This window comes from Perca fluviatilis, chromosome 18 (genome assembly GCF_010015445.1).
Source record: "Perca fluviatilis chromosome 18, GENO_Pfluv_1.0, whole genome shotgun sequence".
NCBI lineage: Eukaryota > Metazoa > Chordata > Actinopteri > Perciformes > Percidae > Perca > Perca fluviatilis.
The window spans coordinates 29,159,873-29,176,574 of NC_053129.1; the positions used below are offsets into that span (position 1 = coordinate 29,159,873).

Consider the following 16,702-nt stretch of genomic DNA (forward strand, 5'->3'; position numbering starts at 1 on the left):
TGTGTGTGGTGGAGCGTGTGGTGGAGCAAGTGAGAGAGTGACGGCGTTTAGCTTTGGAGCGAGTACAGACTCTAGAGTCCTAGTGAGAGAAACAAAGTGTCTCCCCTGTGCCTTCTGACCACGGTGGGAAATCTGGAGCAGGAGAAGTTAACCTTCTCCTTTGATTTCATGTAGAACCAGGAAATGAGTCGGGGGGAAATGCAACGCTACCAAGCCACGGCCGAGTGATGCGCGTCGCCGCGACGTGTTGTTACAGTCCATGTTTCAGTGCGGTGCGCCTCAGGCTACAGCGTAGGGTCCGGCGTAGGTCCGTGTCTCCACGTACGTAGCCACGGCGTAGAAGCATGAATCACGCGAGGCGAGGAAAGGATTTGAGGATGTACAAACAAAGAAATGAGAAGAGAGCTTGGCTAAAGCTTAGTGAAATATTCTTTTGTAACTTGTAAGTTTTTAACTAGTGAAAAATGCTTTTAACTTAAATAATTTCCCTTTTTCTGAGCGCATCATTTCAAGTTTAAAAAGGTGCCCTGCCACACGTATTTCATTACTTTGTGGTAATGTCTGAAGTTCTACCATGGACTTTGGAAAACATTTTGGGGGAAAAAATGCCTCGGTTACCTTATTTCAAGCCTTCTAGCGTAGTATAGAAAGCCTGCAGGAAGACTCGATTTGTGCCAGTTCTCATTAATATTCAACGAGCTAAGCTGCTCGACTCTGATTGGCTAACAGCTAACCAATGAGAGCCTGGCTATCAGCATCCTTTACCCAGCGCAACTGGGCGAGCTCATGAATAGTAATGAGCTCAGGCAACATGATGTCAGACTGACCAGCTTTTGTAATTGGCCTGATTTCTCCGCCTATTTCTTTTCTGTGGCTAGAGCAGACGGAGGAGGTAGCAGTTCATTTTCACGTTCACAACATAACACACACAGATTTCAAAAAATGCAAGTAAAAACGGGCAGGGCACCTTTAACAGACAAAACACATAACCAACAATATTTAACCGTTCCTCCTTAATCGTCAGTCTTCTTGTTCAAGTATGAATCCGTTCAGTGAAAGTTGCCTGAGATACCATTTTACAGTACAGACAGCTGGAGATTCATCAGCACACTAATTACTTACATAAAGCTTCAAGCTAAGACCACAGTACGCTGCCAAGTAGACATAATATATTACCTCCCTAAGCTCTGGAAAATTTCCCTCTTAAAAACACCCAATACTTGTGATCGACTTGTCTTAAAAGATGAGGCGTTATGGTCAGTTTAGATCAGGTCTTTGTGCAAAACAAATGATTAGATTATTACTGATTAGACGTGTAGCAGGGTATCGACTGACTGATCGAACACTATGAAGTGCATCTTTTTTTATAACTGCTGTTAAAAATCGTGGGGGTTAAAACTGAGCATAGCTCTTGTTCAATCTTCCCAGCTAACCTTTAACAATGATTTATTTACAATATTTGAAGACAAAGACTCCCTGTGCAAAATCCTGAAACAAACTAAGTGTTTAAGGCTCTTCCCATTAAACTGACAGTACGTGAATTCAAACATCAACTCCGAAGCCTTAACCTGCAGCTTCAGCAACAACAAAAAACTAATTATTTACATCATAATCAAGCATTTTTCCTCAGTATGCAACATATGTTGGCAGCAATTTGCGGCACACCCTTTTTGAGATTGCAGTGGAATAATTACTAGGTGAAAAGGGGTCAAAGCCAACAAACAGCCATCACTTTGACCCCTTTAAAACTTTCTGTAAACTTGAATGGGGGAATGGACTCAATACCTGCCTGGCACAGATGATAATCTCCACTTAGCTCTCGCTGACCGAACAGTGAACTGTGTTCTGCTGCTCTGAATAGGGAGCAGTTTATTACAGCATCACCTTCGCGGTCTGGAGGATGTCCATCAGACATGTTTTAATGGCTGCAAGTGCTTCTGTAACAACCCTCCACATCCCAGATAGTTTCTCGCTTTAGAAGTCCATCCCTTCATCGCTTTCACACCAGTCTGACGGAGCATCGGTGCCAAAGTAACGATCTCCAAAATTACCTTTGGAAACAAAACACAAAGAAATTAATGAAGGAAAAGTAGGTAGAAGTCAGAAAAAGAATATTTTTAGTTTTGAAGTGTTTAGTGTGTTCTCTCCTTTAGGCTACTTGATGTAACTACACACGATTCAGGCCTGAAAACTCAAATGGGATGCAAAACAAAAACAAACCCCTGTTCAGCCATCTTCCCCTTTTCTTAAATCTGTTGTATTTTTTAAGATTCTTTTTTCAGCTTTTCTGCCTTTAATTTTGACAGGACAGCAAGGTGAGAAAAGGGGGGAGAGAAGGGGGAAGACATGCAGGAAATCGTCTCAGGTCGGACTCGAACCCTGGACCTCTGCGTCGAGGCGTAAGCCTCTCAGTATATGTGCGCCTGCTCTACCCACTGAGCCAACCTGGCCACTTTTCTTGCCACTCTTATCTTCCTCAAACACTTTATTCTGCACTGGGAGTAAGACAGTGGTGAATTAAATCCGAAGGCAGTGAGTTTGCAGATCTGACTATCACATTTGATGAATTCATTATCATTTATTTGTAAGATTTCACACCATATGCGGCTGGATCAAGTCACCAACTATCGCACATCGCGCATGTCCAGAGCTTATGCTGCTAAGTTTCTGGTTTGTTGCTACAGCGAGTGAGAGTCTTATTTCTGTTGCTTCTAATCCCAGAATCTTTACGAATTGTACCAGCTTGTCGTTAGCTCAGGCTAGGGTGGACGTTGTGTTGTGTGTGCTGCCCCAGCCAATAGCAGATCACAGCAGTTGATGCATTATACTGCGGTGAACCAAAGAGCAGAGCCATGTTTGTAGTTCTGTTACTGGAATACCTAGTACAGTCTACCAAAACAAATTGGATTAGGATTTGTTTGTTTCACCCAAGACACATGTTTAATATTTCTGGGCGGACTGTGGATGTCTGCGAGATCACAAAAACACCTTTGAAGATGCAACCTGCTGCGTACCAAAAGTATGTTTTCATTTTAATAAGCATTTCTCACAACAGACATTTTCATCACTAAAAGTCAGAGCAGGTGTTTTTATTCAGCCGTCAGAGGAAAAGTATCACCGGATTTTGTCCAGATGTTGAACAGCTTAAACCCACAGACGGCAGCAATGCAATTTAGTGTTGATTTAACATTTAATACCTCACCTACTGATAGATCCATAAATCCCATTTTCTTTATCGTCTTTCACTGCCTGCCAATAAGAATAAAACCATAAAACGATCTTTCATAAAGCTTTGCGGTGGCTGGCTCTGGCATACATAACTGAGACGTTGAGCTCCTACAGCACTGCAAGGTCAGTTAGGTCCTCCAAGACCAGATATGATGGTGCCTTTACTGTTCAGGACACCACCCTCTGGAAACACCTTTCATGTTAAATAAGTCTGTTAAAAAAACTTCAGGCAGCATATGCACTACCCGTCAAAAGTTTGGGGTCACTTAGAAATTTCCATTCCATGCCATTATAGACAGAATACCAGCTGAGATCAGTTGCATTGTTTTTTTTAACCAGGGCAGCAGTTTTCAGATTACATTATGCGCTTACATAATTGCAAAAGGCTTCTCCAATGTTTTCTCAGTTAGCCTTTTAAAATGATATCAGTATATAGTTCACTATATATATATATATATATATATATATATATATATATATATATATATATATATATATATATATATATATATATATATATATATATATATATATATATATATATACACTACCGTGTGTGTGTATATGTATATATATGATTTAGGAGAGTTTGTGTATTTCTTTTATCTAGATTATTTTTGCCCATTTTAAGCCTTTATTTTTATAGGACAGCTGAAGACATGAAAGGGGAGAGAGAGGGGGAATGCATGCAGCATGCAGCCGCAGGTTGAAGTCAACCTGTGGCTGCATGCGTCAAGGAGTAAACCTCTATATATGGGCACGCGCGAGTTTGTGTTTCTGTCTGTGCATTTGGTCGTAGTATATATTTTCTTGTATGTAACTGTAATAGTGCCGCTTAATTCTCCCAGCTGATGTATGAAGGCAAACTACCTTGTGTGCATTACATTGCATACTACAAATGCAGATGAGGGGAAAAAGAAACCTCCTTACCGATGCCTGGTATGATGTGGAACTGGTCGTTGACCTCCTTGTCCACGGCGGTGGTGATGATGCGGACTTTAGGGAAGGCATATGCCACCGAGTGAACGCCCATCTCTGCCATTAGCAGGGACAACAGGAAGATCTTATCCTCTGCTACATCGTGGTCCTTCAGAGAAAGATGGGGGGGGGAATGAAAACACCTCAGGAACTTGTTTCCATATATTCACCGTGGCCGGTGGAAGAGATGGAGGAGTTCAAATAGAAAGTTTCTATTATATAGTCAATCCTGGTACCCCCTGCAATTATCTTCATATAAAATGACAAGGTTTATTTAATCTTTTTTGTGATTAACAATTTTTTACAGTTGTTATTTTTAACAAAATACACCCCCCCCCCGCCATCACCATCCACCCAGACAAAAATCAAGAAAAGATGACACAGTAACTACGTTATTCCAGACCATTCAACAAAATAGTAACAAAATAGACAAACCATAAACCAAATAAACATATGTATAAATGACAACACCATAAGCCCATCATATACGTCTCTCCCCAGCACAAAGCTTCTTCCTCCAGAAAGCTCAGGTACTTTCCCCATTTTCTAGTATAGACATCCAACCTGGCAAACCGTTAATGACATATTTTCAAACGCCGCCTCCCTAGCCATCTCACAAGCCCTCTCCTGGATAGACGGTACCCCTTCTTTCTTCCATCCCCTTAAAATAATCTGTAATCTGTCAATCATTAAACTAGTCTGGACCCTTCTTATGTGCTTATTAAGGGTGTGACCAGACACTCTGCTCACGAGTTTGGGAGATTGGGTTCAGGAGAACGAGACGAGACTTTAAACACCATTTCAAAGAAAATTTCAATTATGAAATATGACTGGAAAAATATGACTGGAAAAATATGACTGGAAAAATTGCAGGCTGCTCTTGTATTGATTTATGACCATTTTAAGACTCAGGGAGAACATTTCTCTGTTTAAAAGGAACACACCGACTAATTGGGACTTAAGCTTATTCACCGTATCCCCCAGTTAGATCAGTCCACACATACCCTTCTCATCTCCGTGCGTGTTGTAACTCCGTCTGACGCACCCACCGCTAGCCTAGCTTAGCACAGATCCTGGAGGTAACCGGCTCCATCTAGCCTACTGCTCCCAATAAGTGACAAAATAACGCCAACATTTTCCTATTTACATGTGTATTTGTATAGTCACAGCGTGTATAAATAACAAGGTCACATGAGACACAGCCATATTCTAACTATATTCTCAGAAGGCAAAGCACTGCTACTTCTGCTACTTGGGCGGAGTGATGTGCTCGCAGCAGCAGAGTAACAACGGTGCTTTTCTGGTGTTGCGCTAATCACTCCGCCCAAGTAGCAGTGCTTGGCCTTTTCTGAGAATATAGTTCCCAGTATGTAGACTCGTCTTCTGGCTGCTGCTCTGCACTGGTGACGGCTATCGGAAGACAATTTTTACCTTGACGAGAAGTCTCGTCACACTGTAATCTCGCGAGATCTCGTCACACCTCTAGTGCTTATCCATCCCGTTTAGGACTGACCCATCTCCCAGAAAAAATGATCTTGGGCTGAATGGAACCTGGGTCCCTGCAATCCGACCTGTCATGTATCCCGTTCCAAAATTCCTGGACCTTATCACAGGACCATAGGACATGAAGCAATTGACTGTCCTCTGTCTTAAGGTTTATTTAATCTTAAATTTAATTTCCACAATGGTAATAGAAAGTTTTTTCAGCACACCACTGAAGAAACATTTTGACTAATAAAATGAACATTTATAATACACCATTCGCATGTCAAGTGTTTATATAAAAACGACAGCCGTAGACGATGTGTAGACCTACTAGCAGCACTCGGACAGCCATGAGAGCAGCAGCTCCGGTGGACACGGTGCTGTCCATCAGGATGACGTAGTCTTCACTGAGGTCTTTGGGCAGACGAAGGTAGTGAAGCTAAAGGAAGGAGACAAGGCCGTACGTAGCATTAACAATGTGCAGATATTCTGATATTCCCCGGCCTGTATCAATCAGTTAATAGCTAAAATCATTAAATCCCTGCAAGAAAAATCCATTATCAACTAATCTCCGAATTTCAATTGGCTGCATTTTGTCAGTTATTGTCAAGGGATTTTATGCAAAAGGAGAAAAAAGAAACAAGCAAAAGTGTGTAATGTCAGTGTTAGGATGCAGAATCGATATCTGAAGCCTAAACCCCGCAATCCAGATAAAACACATGGAGCGTCAAGTAAAGCATATGATGATATTTTCATTTTAATGGTTGGATTTTATTTGCCTCATTACAGTCCTGAATTGTTTTAATTAATAATGATAATTAGGATTATATTATGCAAAACACTTTGTAACTTTGTTTTGAAAAGGGCTGTATAAGTAAAGTTTAAAATGATAAATTATTATTATATTTATTTTTTTATTGTGCTCAAAGAGGAGAGTTCCGACGCTTAACTGAACATCTTGGTGCCAAATCACATTTCATCTTTTGAAAAAGCTATACAATTTCTGCCAAATCCTTCCGGCACACAAAAAAGAAAAATGCAAAAAACCCTACTCTCTAAATCCATAATGTCATTTCAATCCTTCAGTGATGAAGTCTTGTGATACTTTTAAAGCCATTGCATGATGCTGAAACGTTATGGAGGCAAAAACAATACCTTTGTACCTTTGTACACACTTAATGTGACATTGGACCTAACGGACTGGCGTACCTCTGGTTCGCCGGTGTCATGGTTGGTCTGGATGAGGATCTTTCCCAGTCGGATGTCTTTACACACAGCCATCAGCGCCTGCTCCATAGTCTCTCCTGCTCTCAGGATAGAAACGCCTGTGATCTACAAAATAAAAAAAACACATATGAGGAATTTCAATGTTTTGGCAAGGTTTACTGGAGTATGCGCAGCTTTGCTGGATCCGAGGACTAAATACCGTCTGAGATTTTGAATATCGTAATATGACATAAGTGTTGTCTTTTCCTGGTTTTAAAGGCTGCATTACAGTAAAGTGAGGTCATTTTCTGAACTTACCAGACTGTTGTAACTGTTAACTTATTTGCCTCTACCCACTTAGTCATTATATCCACATTACTGATGATTATTTATGTAAAATCTCATTGTGTAAATATTTTGTGAAAGCACCAATAGTCAACACTACAATATTGTTGCGGTAACAATATCAAGGTATTTGGTCAAAAATATCCTAAAATATCTGCATGAAAACGTCTGCTCTGAGCGCCTATTCTCCTGGCAGCTCAAAGCCATCCAAGTCTTCAAATGCCTTGCCAAAGTGCGGTTTTCCTAGCTTATGATATTTCAAACGTTGATGGAAGATGATTGTCTTGGCATTTTTGCCTTTATTGGACAGTTGGTAGCGAAGAGGCAGACAGGATATGCGGGGGAGAGAAAGGGGAGTAAGACAAGCAACAACAAACAAACAAACTGGCAACACTGCAGTTATGTGGCACGCAACATAACCATTTGGCCACCAATGCGCTTTCTAGCTATGATAACACTGAGGAAACTGTGTGTAACTTTGTCACTTTTTGTCACTAGGGTGTACAGAAGGAGAGATTAAACATGAACATGAGCTTGATGACAACAATGATAATTTAATACTTTAAAGTGCCCATATTATGAAAAAAACACTTTTTCTGGGATTTGGGGTGTTCTTTTGTGTCTCTGGTGCTTCCACACACATACAAACTTTGAAAAAAATCCATCCATGCTGTTTTGAGTGAGATACAGGTTTCTGAATGTGTCCTGCCTTCAGTCTCCTAGTGAGCTGTTCAAAATCGGTGACGTCACAGTCCGAAATGAGCTGGCTAACCACAACCGTTAGCTCGTAGCGTTAGCGTTAGCCGGCTAACGCTAGCATGCTACGTCGTTCTCAATAGCAAAGCACTGCTACAACACACAAGTTCACCATAATCTCCAAAAGAACTACTTACATGTGCGCCCTCATTTAGAAGTCTCCCAGCTAATCCTGCCTTGTAACTGACCAAAGTTGGAGAAACAGGCTTTCTTTTACTGTCTCTAGAGTTAGCTAGCTGACATGATCTACATCTGAGCTACTGCGCATGTGCGAGTGCAATCAAAGATAGTACAGAAGAAGAAGATGAAAAGAGGTCTCACTCTGTAGCTAAAACAGAGACCAGGTGAAAAGAGGATCTGCAGCAGTGAGAGAGAGCTGTGCAGTACAACAACAATATGGTGTTTTTTGAAAATTATACCATGTAAACCTATTCTGGTACAACCTTAAAATACAGTTATGAACCTGAAAATGAGCATAATATGGGCGCTTTAATAACAAACAGCATAAAACATACCTGCAAACTCAGAAGGGCTGAAAAAGGTGACCCATCTCCCCCAGCTCCAGCTGCTAGCTAACAGTATGCTAACGTTACCTGCTGCCAAGCATAGTGTTGACTAGCGTCCCGTGCGGGGATGTTTCAGTTCTCTAATGTCCGTTTTGGGAGCATCAGAGAGAAGCGCAGGCATTTAAGTGGCACCTAAATCCGCGTTGCTATTCGGTCCGGTAGATAACGGTCGTTAAGGCACCGGTGCCGTATTAGCACCCGGTCTCGGACCCCCCCCAAAATATAAACTCTTCGGATCTACACGATTCACGTGGATGACATTTTCCCATTCAAAACAGCGATTTTCGCCGAAAAGCAACTAGTTTGCAGGTATGATAAAAACAGAGTTACCCTTTGACCGCTCAGCCTCTTGCCGTTATAGATGCCGCCCTGAGGAGTCTCCACAGATACTGGCTGGAGACGGAGAAAAACACAAAGAGGAACAAAAAGGAAAATTGAAAAATTCACCTGCCACTATAACAATTATATTGTCACACCAAGATACAGCACAAGCAACTTGAAGCAGTTTTAACAGCAGAGAATAAATGCTGTTCTTTTTTTATATTCCAACAAGAGTCAACCTTCAAAAAGAAGCAGCGAGTCAGTTAATAATCTTTACACAATCACAAAAAAAACTCACCTTGAGAGGCAGAAAGGAGAGAGCATGCTCTATCAGAAGCCTCATTAATCTCTTGGAGTAGAAGATAAACTCGTCTCTGTTAGTCTCCTTGTTCCTACACGAACACACAGAGGTCAGGAGCAAAGAGGATGAAAAAGATCAGTGAGAAAATGGTAAGAGTTTGATCCACACTAGGGAGTGAAAGTCAGGATAGCTCAACCTCTGCTGCATCAATTTTGACCATTCATTTCAACATCTGTCCCTTTATGTGCAACACTGAACTAGAACTACCTTCTAAGTATGAAAAATATTCAAATTTTGTGTGAAAGTGTGTATTCTGACCTGATGATGGTGTGCATGCCGCGGACCTGCGGCGTGCTCTCCATCACGCTGAGGGTTTTGGGTAAAGGCTGACCCTGGTGAGCCGAGGCCAGAGCCGATCTGTGGAAATCAAACAGAAATGGTGTGACTGACGGGCAGGAATGATAAATAACATACTGTAGCGGCAGACTAAATATTTTCCTAATCAAATATTATCCTGGCTGTGGGTGTTAAAATAATCTTTTCATTGAAATCATTTCTCATTTTGCTGTCTTTTTCAGTGAAAGTTTTTTATTTTTTTTATTTAGAACTAAACTAATAAAGGTCAGTATTAATTGATGTTTAATATTTTGATCGCTGAAGCTGCTAGTTGACATAATTGCCTGTCAAAATGTAACATTTAAAATCGGATTTTTGTTTGTTTTTTGCCAAAATCCACACTGTTCACCTTAGCCTCCCAATTTTCCAAGGCTCTGGCTAATGTTCATCACCATCTTAAGCAGTGATCAAACTTATACAACTAGTACTAGTAATCCAACATTGTTATAAAAACTACAAACTGAGTCACGTTTTCCTGTGTTATGTTACACTGTTAAAAAAAAAAAAGGGGGGAGGTGTGTGGCTTTGACCAACTGCCACTTTGCTCGTTTAAAAGTCTCTCTCTCTCTCTCTCTCTTTTTTTTCTCTCTCTCTCTCAAAAGGGGAGGTAACCTTCCTCCTTATGACCTCATAAGGAGAAGATTCCTGATTGGTCCATCTGAGCTTTCATTTTCTCAAAGGCAGAGCAGGATACCCAGGGCTCGGTTTACACCTATCACCATTTCTAGCCACTGGGGGACCATAGGCAGCCTGGGGGAACTCATATTAATGTTAAAAAACCTCATGAAGTTTAGTTTTCATGCCATGGGACCTTTAAAACTTGTGTGTGACAAATACTGTATATGTCAAAATCTAAGCTTTGTCTAGCTGCTTTTTCTAGAAAGTGATTAGCAAACTGAGTAACAAACTCAGATTTATCTTATCACACATAGAAATGTACATAAAAAAAAAAAAAAATGGTTGCATCGAGATGCATCAATAATCTGTTTAGAATCGAATCGTTGGCCTCTGAATCGGATCGTGAGGTGCCATAGATTCCCACCCCTAATTGCCAGGCAAACATTTTCGAATCAAGACTAACAGTGTGTGTCATCACCTGAAGCCAACGAAATGCAAAACAAGAAATGCAATTCCGGAAATTTGCAAATGCACTTTTAAAAAACACATGCTTACAATGTTAAAGACTGATAAAACAAGCTGAACATTCTATTTCACAGCTGAGATTTGTTTTCTGCATGCTCCGGCCCTACACTAAAAGAAAGTAAGCATGCGTCTGCCTTAACGCTCAGAACTGCAAAGAAGTTGAATGCTTCCCTGCCAAAAACAACTTTAGTGTGGCATAAAAGGCATGATAGAGATAAAACAAGCAGGTTGGCTTTTCTATGGTGAAGACATTCATTCAGTTCAATATGCACAACCTATTTGAACAAGTTCTAAAGGCCAGAGAGTGCATCAAAACTACAAAACTGTGCTTTCAAAACTACGATGCTGAAAGAGGATGCACAAGGTGAGCCTCACATATCCCAGCGGAGCTTCCTCTGAAGAAGGTGACAGATATTCATTTGATGAGATTTAGTGATGAAGAGTTGGGGAAGAAAGAGACAAAAGAAAATAATAATACAGGAGAAAAGACATACAAAAGGACAAGAACAGACAAAAAAAAAAAAAGTAAAGGAGAAAAGAAGAGAAAGAACAGTATTAGAGCAGTGCAACAGCTCCACCACATCACCGCTGTGCAACACTGAACAAATACTTTCTAGTTCAGGGCTGAAGAGCAGCAATTCAGTTTGTCTCATAAGTGGATTCATTTTAGGTGACTCAATTCATTCCCACTCCAAGCAGGATACTTCAGAAGGTGAAAATACAGATCAGTCACCCTTTACTGCCCAGGTAGGTACACAGCAAACAGCCTTGATTCCTGCACATTTAACAAGACCTTTAAGACCAATCTCTTTGTGTCTTTTAACATGGCATCATGACTTTGTGTAAACATACACGCCACTTTCCTAAAGCCAAATGGTGTGTTATCCTACGCATTTGGAGCTATCCACGTGTATGTCTACGCTGTATACAGCGGATATAAACATACATTGGCATACGAATTGGCGTGTCATACATACACCCTTTATGAGATCAGTCTGGTCTTAACACGCGTGTCCACTAAGCATATTTTTCAGCGCAGGTCCCATATTTTTTCGCCCAGAAACGTCAGCACCAGTGAGTGTTTTATTCAGGTGTTAAAACAGTTTTCTGCCAAGCAGAGTGCAGAATGACGCACTAGTTGATCTATAGCCTGCTGCTGTAAGAAGTGGTGGACTGCAGTTGTACATTTTAAAAAGACAAATGGTAACCGTACATGTATAAAAATATCTCTTCTTGACTTGAGGGCAAAACAGGATGTAAAAAGTCCCCTCTCCCCAGTGCGAGTTAGCATGAGCTTTTGCTGGTCATGGCCTGTGGAACTTCGAAGTGGTAGATTCATCCAAAGTGAAAGCAGTATTAACGGACTATTTTTGGCCACTTAAGGGCAGCGGAACAGGCTGCAAACATACTGACATATTGTCATCTTATAAAGTTGATTTGGTAAAGATGTTAGCAAACTTACCAGCATTTCTATTTAATCATCACCCAACAAACTCAACCTTAGCTCTCTCTTGTTCCCTACCACACCTGAGGGAAACAGCTGGGTAACAACTGCAGTTGCTAAATCAGGGGTGTCAGACTCATTTTAGTTCATGGGCCACATACCCCTAATTTGATCTCAAGTGGGCCAGACCAGTAGCCTGGAAATACAAGTCTGGCATTGAGTAGTGTATGGCTGGTAATGTACAGTGGGTTTATAAGAGCTTTTTCACTGAAAACAGCAAATTAGAGGTGATTTAAGCGAAGTCAATCAACCAAAACAAGTTGCGGACAGTGAGCTTAAAGATCCTTTACTGATATACTACATGTTGGTTAATTTTTATTTTTCTCCTGGCCAAAAGGTAGACAGACGATGTATTTTCACAATTAGATCCAGTATTTCAATTGTAATGCACCCATCACAGGAGGTGGAAATCCATTGTGGAAAAGCTGGAGACAATCAATCTCTGCACTGTCAGAATGAAAGGCTTTCTGGGCAAAAAAAAAAAAAAGTATTTGCAGAAGTTAACCAGAAAGATTGACTGATTGATTGATTTATTCATCAGTAAAAACAAAAAGTACGACAAAGCAAGACAAATTATTTGTTCTGTCTTAGTTTCCAAATGAAGTGTGGTTAAAAATAGAATGAAAGCAGGAAGGGAAAGAAATAGGAGGAGGGAGAAGATGTAATAAAAAAAAGCAACAGTCATACCTCACAGTGATCTCACGCTGGAATGGTTACACAGCATTCAGCCAGGCAAGGGGAGTCGTGCACGCACAGTGAGACACACACACAGTGGGACACAAGAAAGAAAATCATGAGACAAGCCAATCTGCAACACAAAACCTACAAAACAAGGCCAAACATTTGAAGCAAAAGAAATGTTCTGCATGTTAAAAAGTGGTATTAAGCTAAATGTAATGAAACGAGACTAAGGGCCTTTAGCCATGCTAGCAGCTCTGTGAGGCTGCACTTTGATCTCAATGCTAACATCAGCAGGTATTAGGGCTGCACGATTCGGGAAAAAAAACTATGAATCACAATTTTTTTTTTGCTTAGAATTGATATCACAATTCTCCGCCACTATTTTTTTTTTTAAATCACGAAGTGTAATCTTTATTGCACACATGAACCATGACAGTACCAAACTGATTTTTTTTGGCACCTATAGCACACTGCGCATCACCACAAGCCTGTAAACATAGAGGCTTCAATGAATAAAGTAAAAATTAAAGTACATACTGGCCATTTAAGTACAGTAGGCTACCAAAAACAGGGACATATAACACATTGAACTAAATATGGCCCCGATACAGGCTCTATCTGAACTCCTTGAACATGTCTTTACATAATTAAAACATGTCAATGTCAAATGCTTACAATAAATTAATTGAAGGAGAAAATAAAAAAAATGTTTTTATCTTGAACAGGGGTGAATCGAGATCACGATTTTATAACGATTTATCGTGCAGGCCTAGGCTGCACAGTATATTACTTAACTAATATTATTTATCTACACCACGATATCAACTGGCACAATAAACACAGTGCGAAAGGCTCCGACATATTGCAAAAAACACACTTTTTTGTGCTAGTTGAAAAAAAATATTAGTAGAAAACTGCGCTTTAAAATTTAACTTATTTTAGTGGTGCCTTTTATATTCAATTCAATGTTCAATAGAAGAATGTTGGAAATTATTTCCTTTCATTTGTTTTAAATTCAACAAGCAATTTGTTGTAGAATACAGAAAAGCAGCAGAACTGAGTACACTTTAATATCTTATTGCGATATTCAACAACATTATCGTGTATTTTCCACATATCGTGCAGCCCTAGCAGGTATGTTTAATATGTCCACCGTCTTAGTTTTGCATTTAAGTGTGCTAATATTTGCTAATAAGCACTAAAAGTAAAGCCGAGGCTGATGAGAATGTCATTAGTTTTGCGGGTACAGTATATGGTCATACAGCAAAAATGTTGGAGAAGTTAAAATTGTGACCAGATGTCGGCGCTAGATGAAGTTAAGGGATGACCAATGTTATTACAATGCATCCTGAAAGAGACATGAATGTCTGAACAACAATTTGGGCCAATCCATGAAGAACATGTTGAGATATTTCACTGGATGAAGTGAAAGCTGATAAAAGATAAAACTGGTGATGCTACAGTAGAAGTCATCACTGTGGATCATGGCAATGTATCAATAACAGGACAGTATCATGCTAACCTTATGCAGGTTACATACTGCAGGTGTCGTGAATGTTGAGTGTGAAAGATGTTCTGTGTGTTCTTTTAGCGGCCATGAATGATTATGTCGAAGGTGGACCAGATCGTAGTTTGGTACAGATCATAAAGCCGGCTGACAGTGAGGGGAGGAAAGATGGAGGACACCTCTCCTGGCTTTATGTGATCATTAATCTCAGGGATCTGGACCTCTGTGTTCACTGGGGTATAGAGGAGGGGGGGGAAAGAGAGGGATAACGAGAAGGAACTCTTGAGGTAGAGTAGTGATTCAATCTTTAGGGTAATCTTAGCATTTTGAAGGATAACTACAGCTCATTGTGCTTGATTTCCCCTGGAATGGTCAGCCTGATAACATTTTACGTGGCTAGTGAAAGCCAAATGGTTTAATCCAGTTTTTCACCTGCAGAAATAAGCAGCAAAGGCTGACAGTCACTTCGCCCATTCAACCAGCAGAGGGGGGGAAGAGGTCGGAGACAACATGCAGTGGTCAGACTTTTGAAATCTGACCAGAGACATTCAACGGTAACACTTTACTTGAAGGTATCTACGTAAGAGTGACATGACACTGTCGTGAACACATGACACTGTCATGACACAGTCATGACACATGAACCCTAACCCTAACTTGTCATGACAAAAACCAAATGACACTTACTAAAAGAAGCATTATGTCATAAACGTTAATGACTGTTTATAATGTTTATGACATGTTCATGACAGTGTCATGTTGAGCTGGGCAATATATCGATATCGTGATATGAGACTAGATATCGTCTTAGATTTTGGATATCGTAATATGGCATAAGTGTGGTCTTTTCCTGGTTTTAAAGGCTGCATTACAGTAAAGTGATGTCATTTTCTGAACTTACCAGACTGTTGTAACTGTTCTATTATTTGCCTTTGCCCACTTAGTCATTATATCCACATTACTGATGATTATTTATAAAAAATCTCATTGTGTAAATATTTTGTGAAAGCACCATTATAGTCAATTATAGTCAATTTCTGATTTTCTCCATATCGCCAGGCCTTGTGTCATGTCAGTCTTATGTAGATACCTTCGAGTAAAGTGTAACCCATTCATCTCATGTGTATACTACTAGAAGTATACCTTTAAAAAGGGTACACAACAACCTTTTCCATCCCCTTTGCTCTACCTGCTCTACAGTGACAAGTGGGATAAGAGGCTGTTTAAAAACCACCAGTAAGTGCTGTGGAAGCCCTCTAAGTAGATTTCAGATTTAATATTAAGGTTGTCAAATTTGTCCCATTTCAAGTACTCCAGGGCAGAGCCACAGCGATTAGTCTGACTTTAAATTTTTCAGCCTCTAAAATGTGGAGTTTTCCGGTTTTTGTATCATGAACTGATTATCTTTGAGTTTTGGACTGACAAAATAAGACCTTTAAAGAAATCACCCTGGACCGTGAGACACCGGGGATGAACATGTTTCACTATTTTCTGACATTTTATAGACCAAACGATTAATCAAGCAAATAATCTGCACATTATTTGATAATGAAAATAATCAGAGGTGTTGCAGCCCTACTCTAGTGACACAACCACCTGACACCATGCCAGTCAAAAGTTTAAATAAATATATTTTCTAATAACTTCTCTTTGGGAGGGCTGCAGGCTACTCTTAATTTGGGATGAGGACGATTGATGTTTTTACATGTCAAAAAAAAAATCCTCCCTTTCCCATTGAGAAAGGCATGTTTCCATTGTGACAAATATTGACTTCAACTAATATTGGAACTACAATTATAATGAGCTGCTTGCTATTCGGTGTGGTTACTGTCACATTTAGAGATTTGTCCCACTTCCACGATGTGAACAAAAAAATAAAAATAAAGTATGTAATTTACCTGCCCTGATAATACATTTTAATAAATTAAATGAGATTTTCTAATGGATGTTGGAGCCTAGTATTATATATATAAATAAAATATTCCTCTGTCAGGTTAGCATGTACTGTAGAAGCAACACATTCAAACCAACAGACCCTCAAAGCACCACAGGCCATGCTTACACTATCTCACACCTCCATGTGTTTTCAGCCATTGTTCTTTCTTATTTTAAGTTAAAGTGGCTGCTTTTAGGCAGGACAGCAGGCTTTCTAAACTTAGGAAACTTCAACTTGTTAGAAGAGCATGAACACCCAAATCAATGAAATCTAAGAAGCTGCTGAAGCAAGTTGTCATGGTGCAGCCAAACGTGTGGCAGCAGTTATTATTTCAATCATTAAGAAGCCC

The 16,702-nt window shown here is 40.0% G+C and overlaps 1 protein-coding gene across 3 annotated transcripts in view; it reads right to left on the reverse strand.

Annotated features, from left to right (window-relative positions):
• Positions 1 to 759: 759 nt before the first annotated feature.
• Positions 760 to 16,702, reverse strand: part of si:ch211-243j20.2 (uridine-cytidine kinase-like 1) — a 33,748-nt gene continuing 17,805 nt past the window's right edge. The window contains exons 8-15 of one of the 3 annotated variants that reach the window (XM_039782170.1): positions 11,101 to 11,120; positions 9,505 to 9,603; positions 9,184 to 9,277; positions 8,895 to 8,957; positions 6,901 to 7,023; positions 6,023 to 6,130; positions 4,159 to 4,315; positions 760 to 2,051 (exon numbers count right to left, since the gene is read on the reverse strand). In XM_039782170.1, the coding sequence (XP_039638104.1) occupies positions 1,975 to 2,051; positions 4,159 to 4,315; positions 6,023 to 6,130; positions 6,901 to 7,023; positions 8,895 to 8,957; positions 9,184 to 9,277; positions 9,505 to 9,603; positions 11,101 to 11,120 (741 nt within the window). In that variant the 3' untranslated portion in view covers positions 760 to 1,974. Of the gene's footprint in view, positions 2,052 to 4,158; positions 4,316 to 6,022; positions 6,131 to 6,900; positions 7,024 to 8,894; positions 8,958 to 9,183; positions 9,278 to 9,504; positions 9,604 to 11,100; positions 11,121 to 12,916; positions 12,934 to 16,702 lie in introns of all 3 variants that reach the window. The other 2 variants (XM_039782173.1, XM_039782171.1) reach the window with 2 other exon arrangements.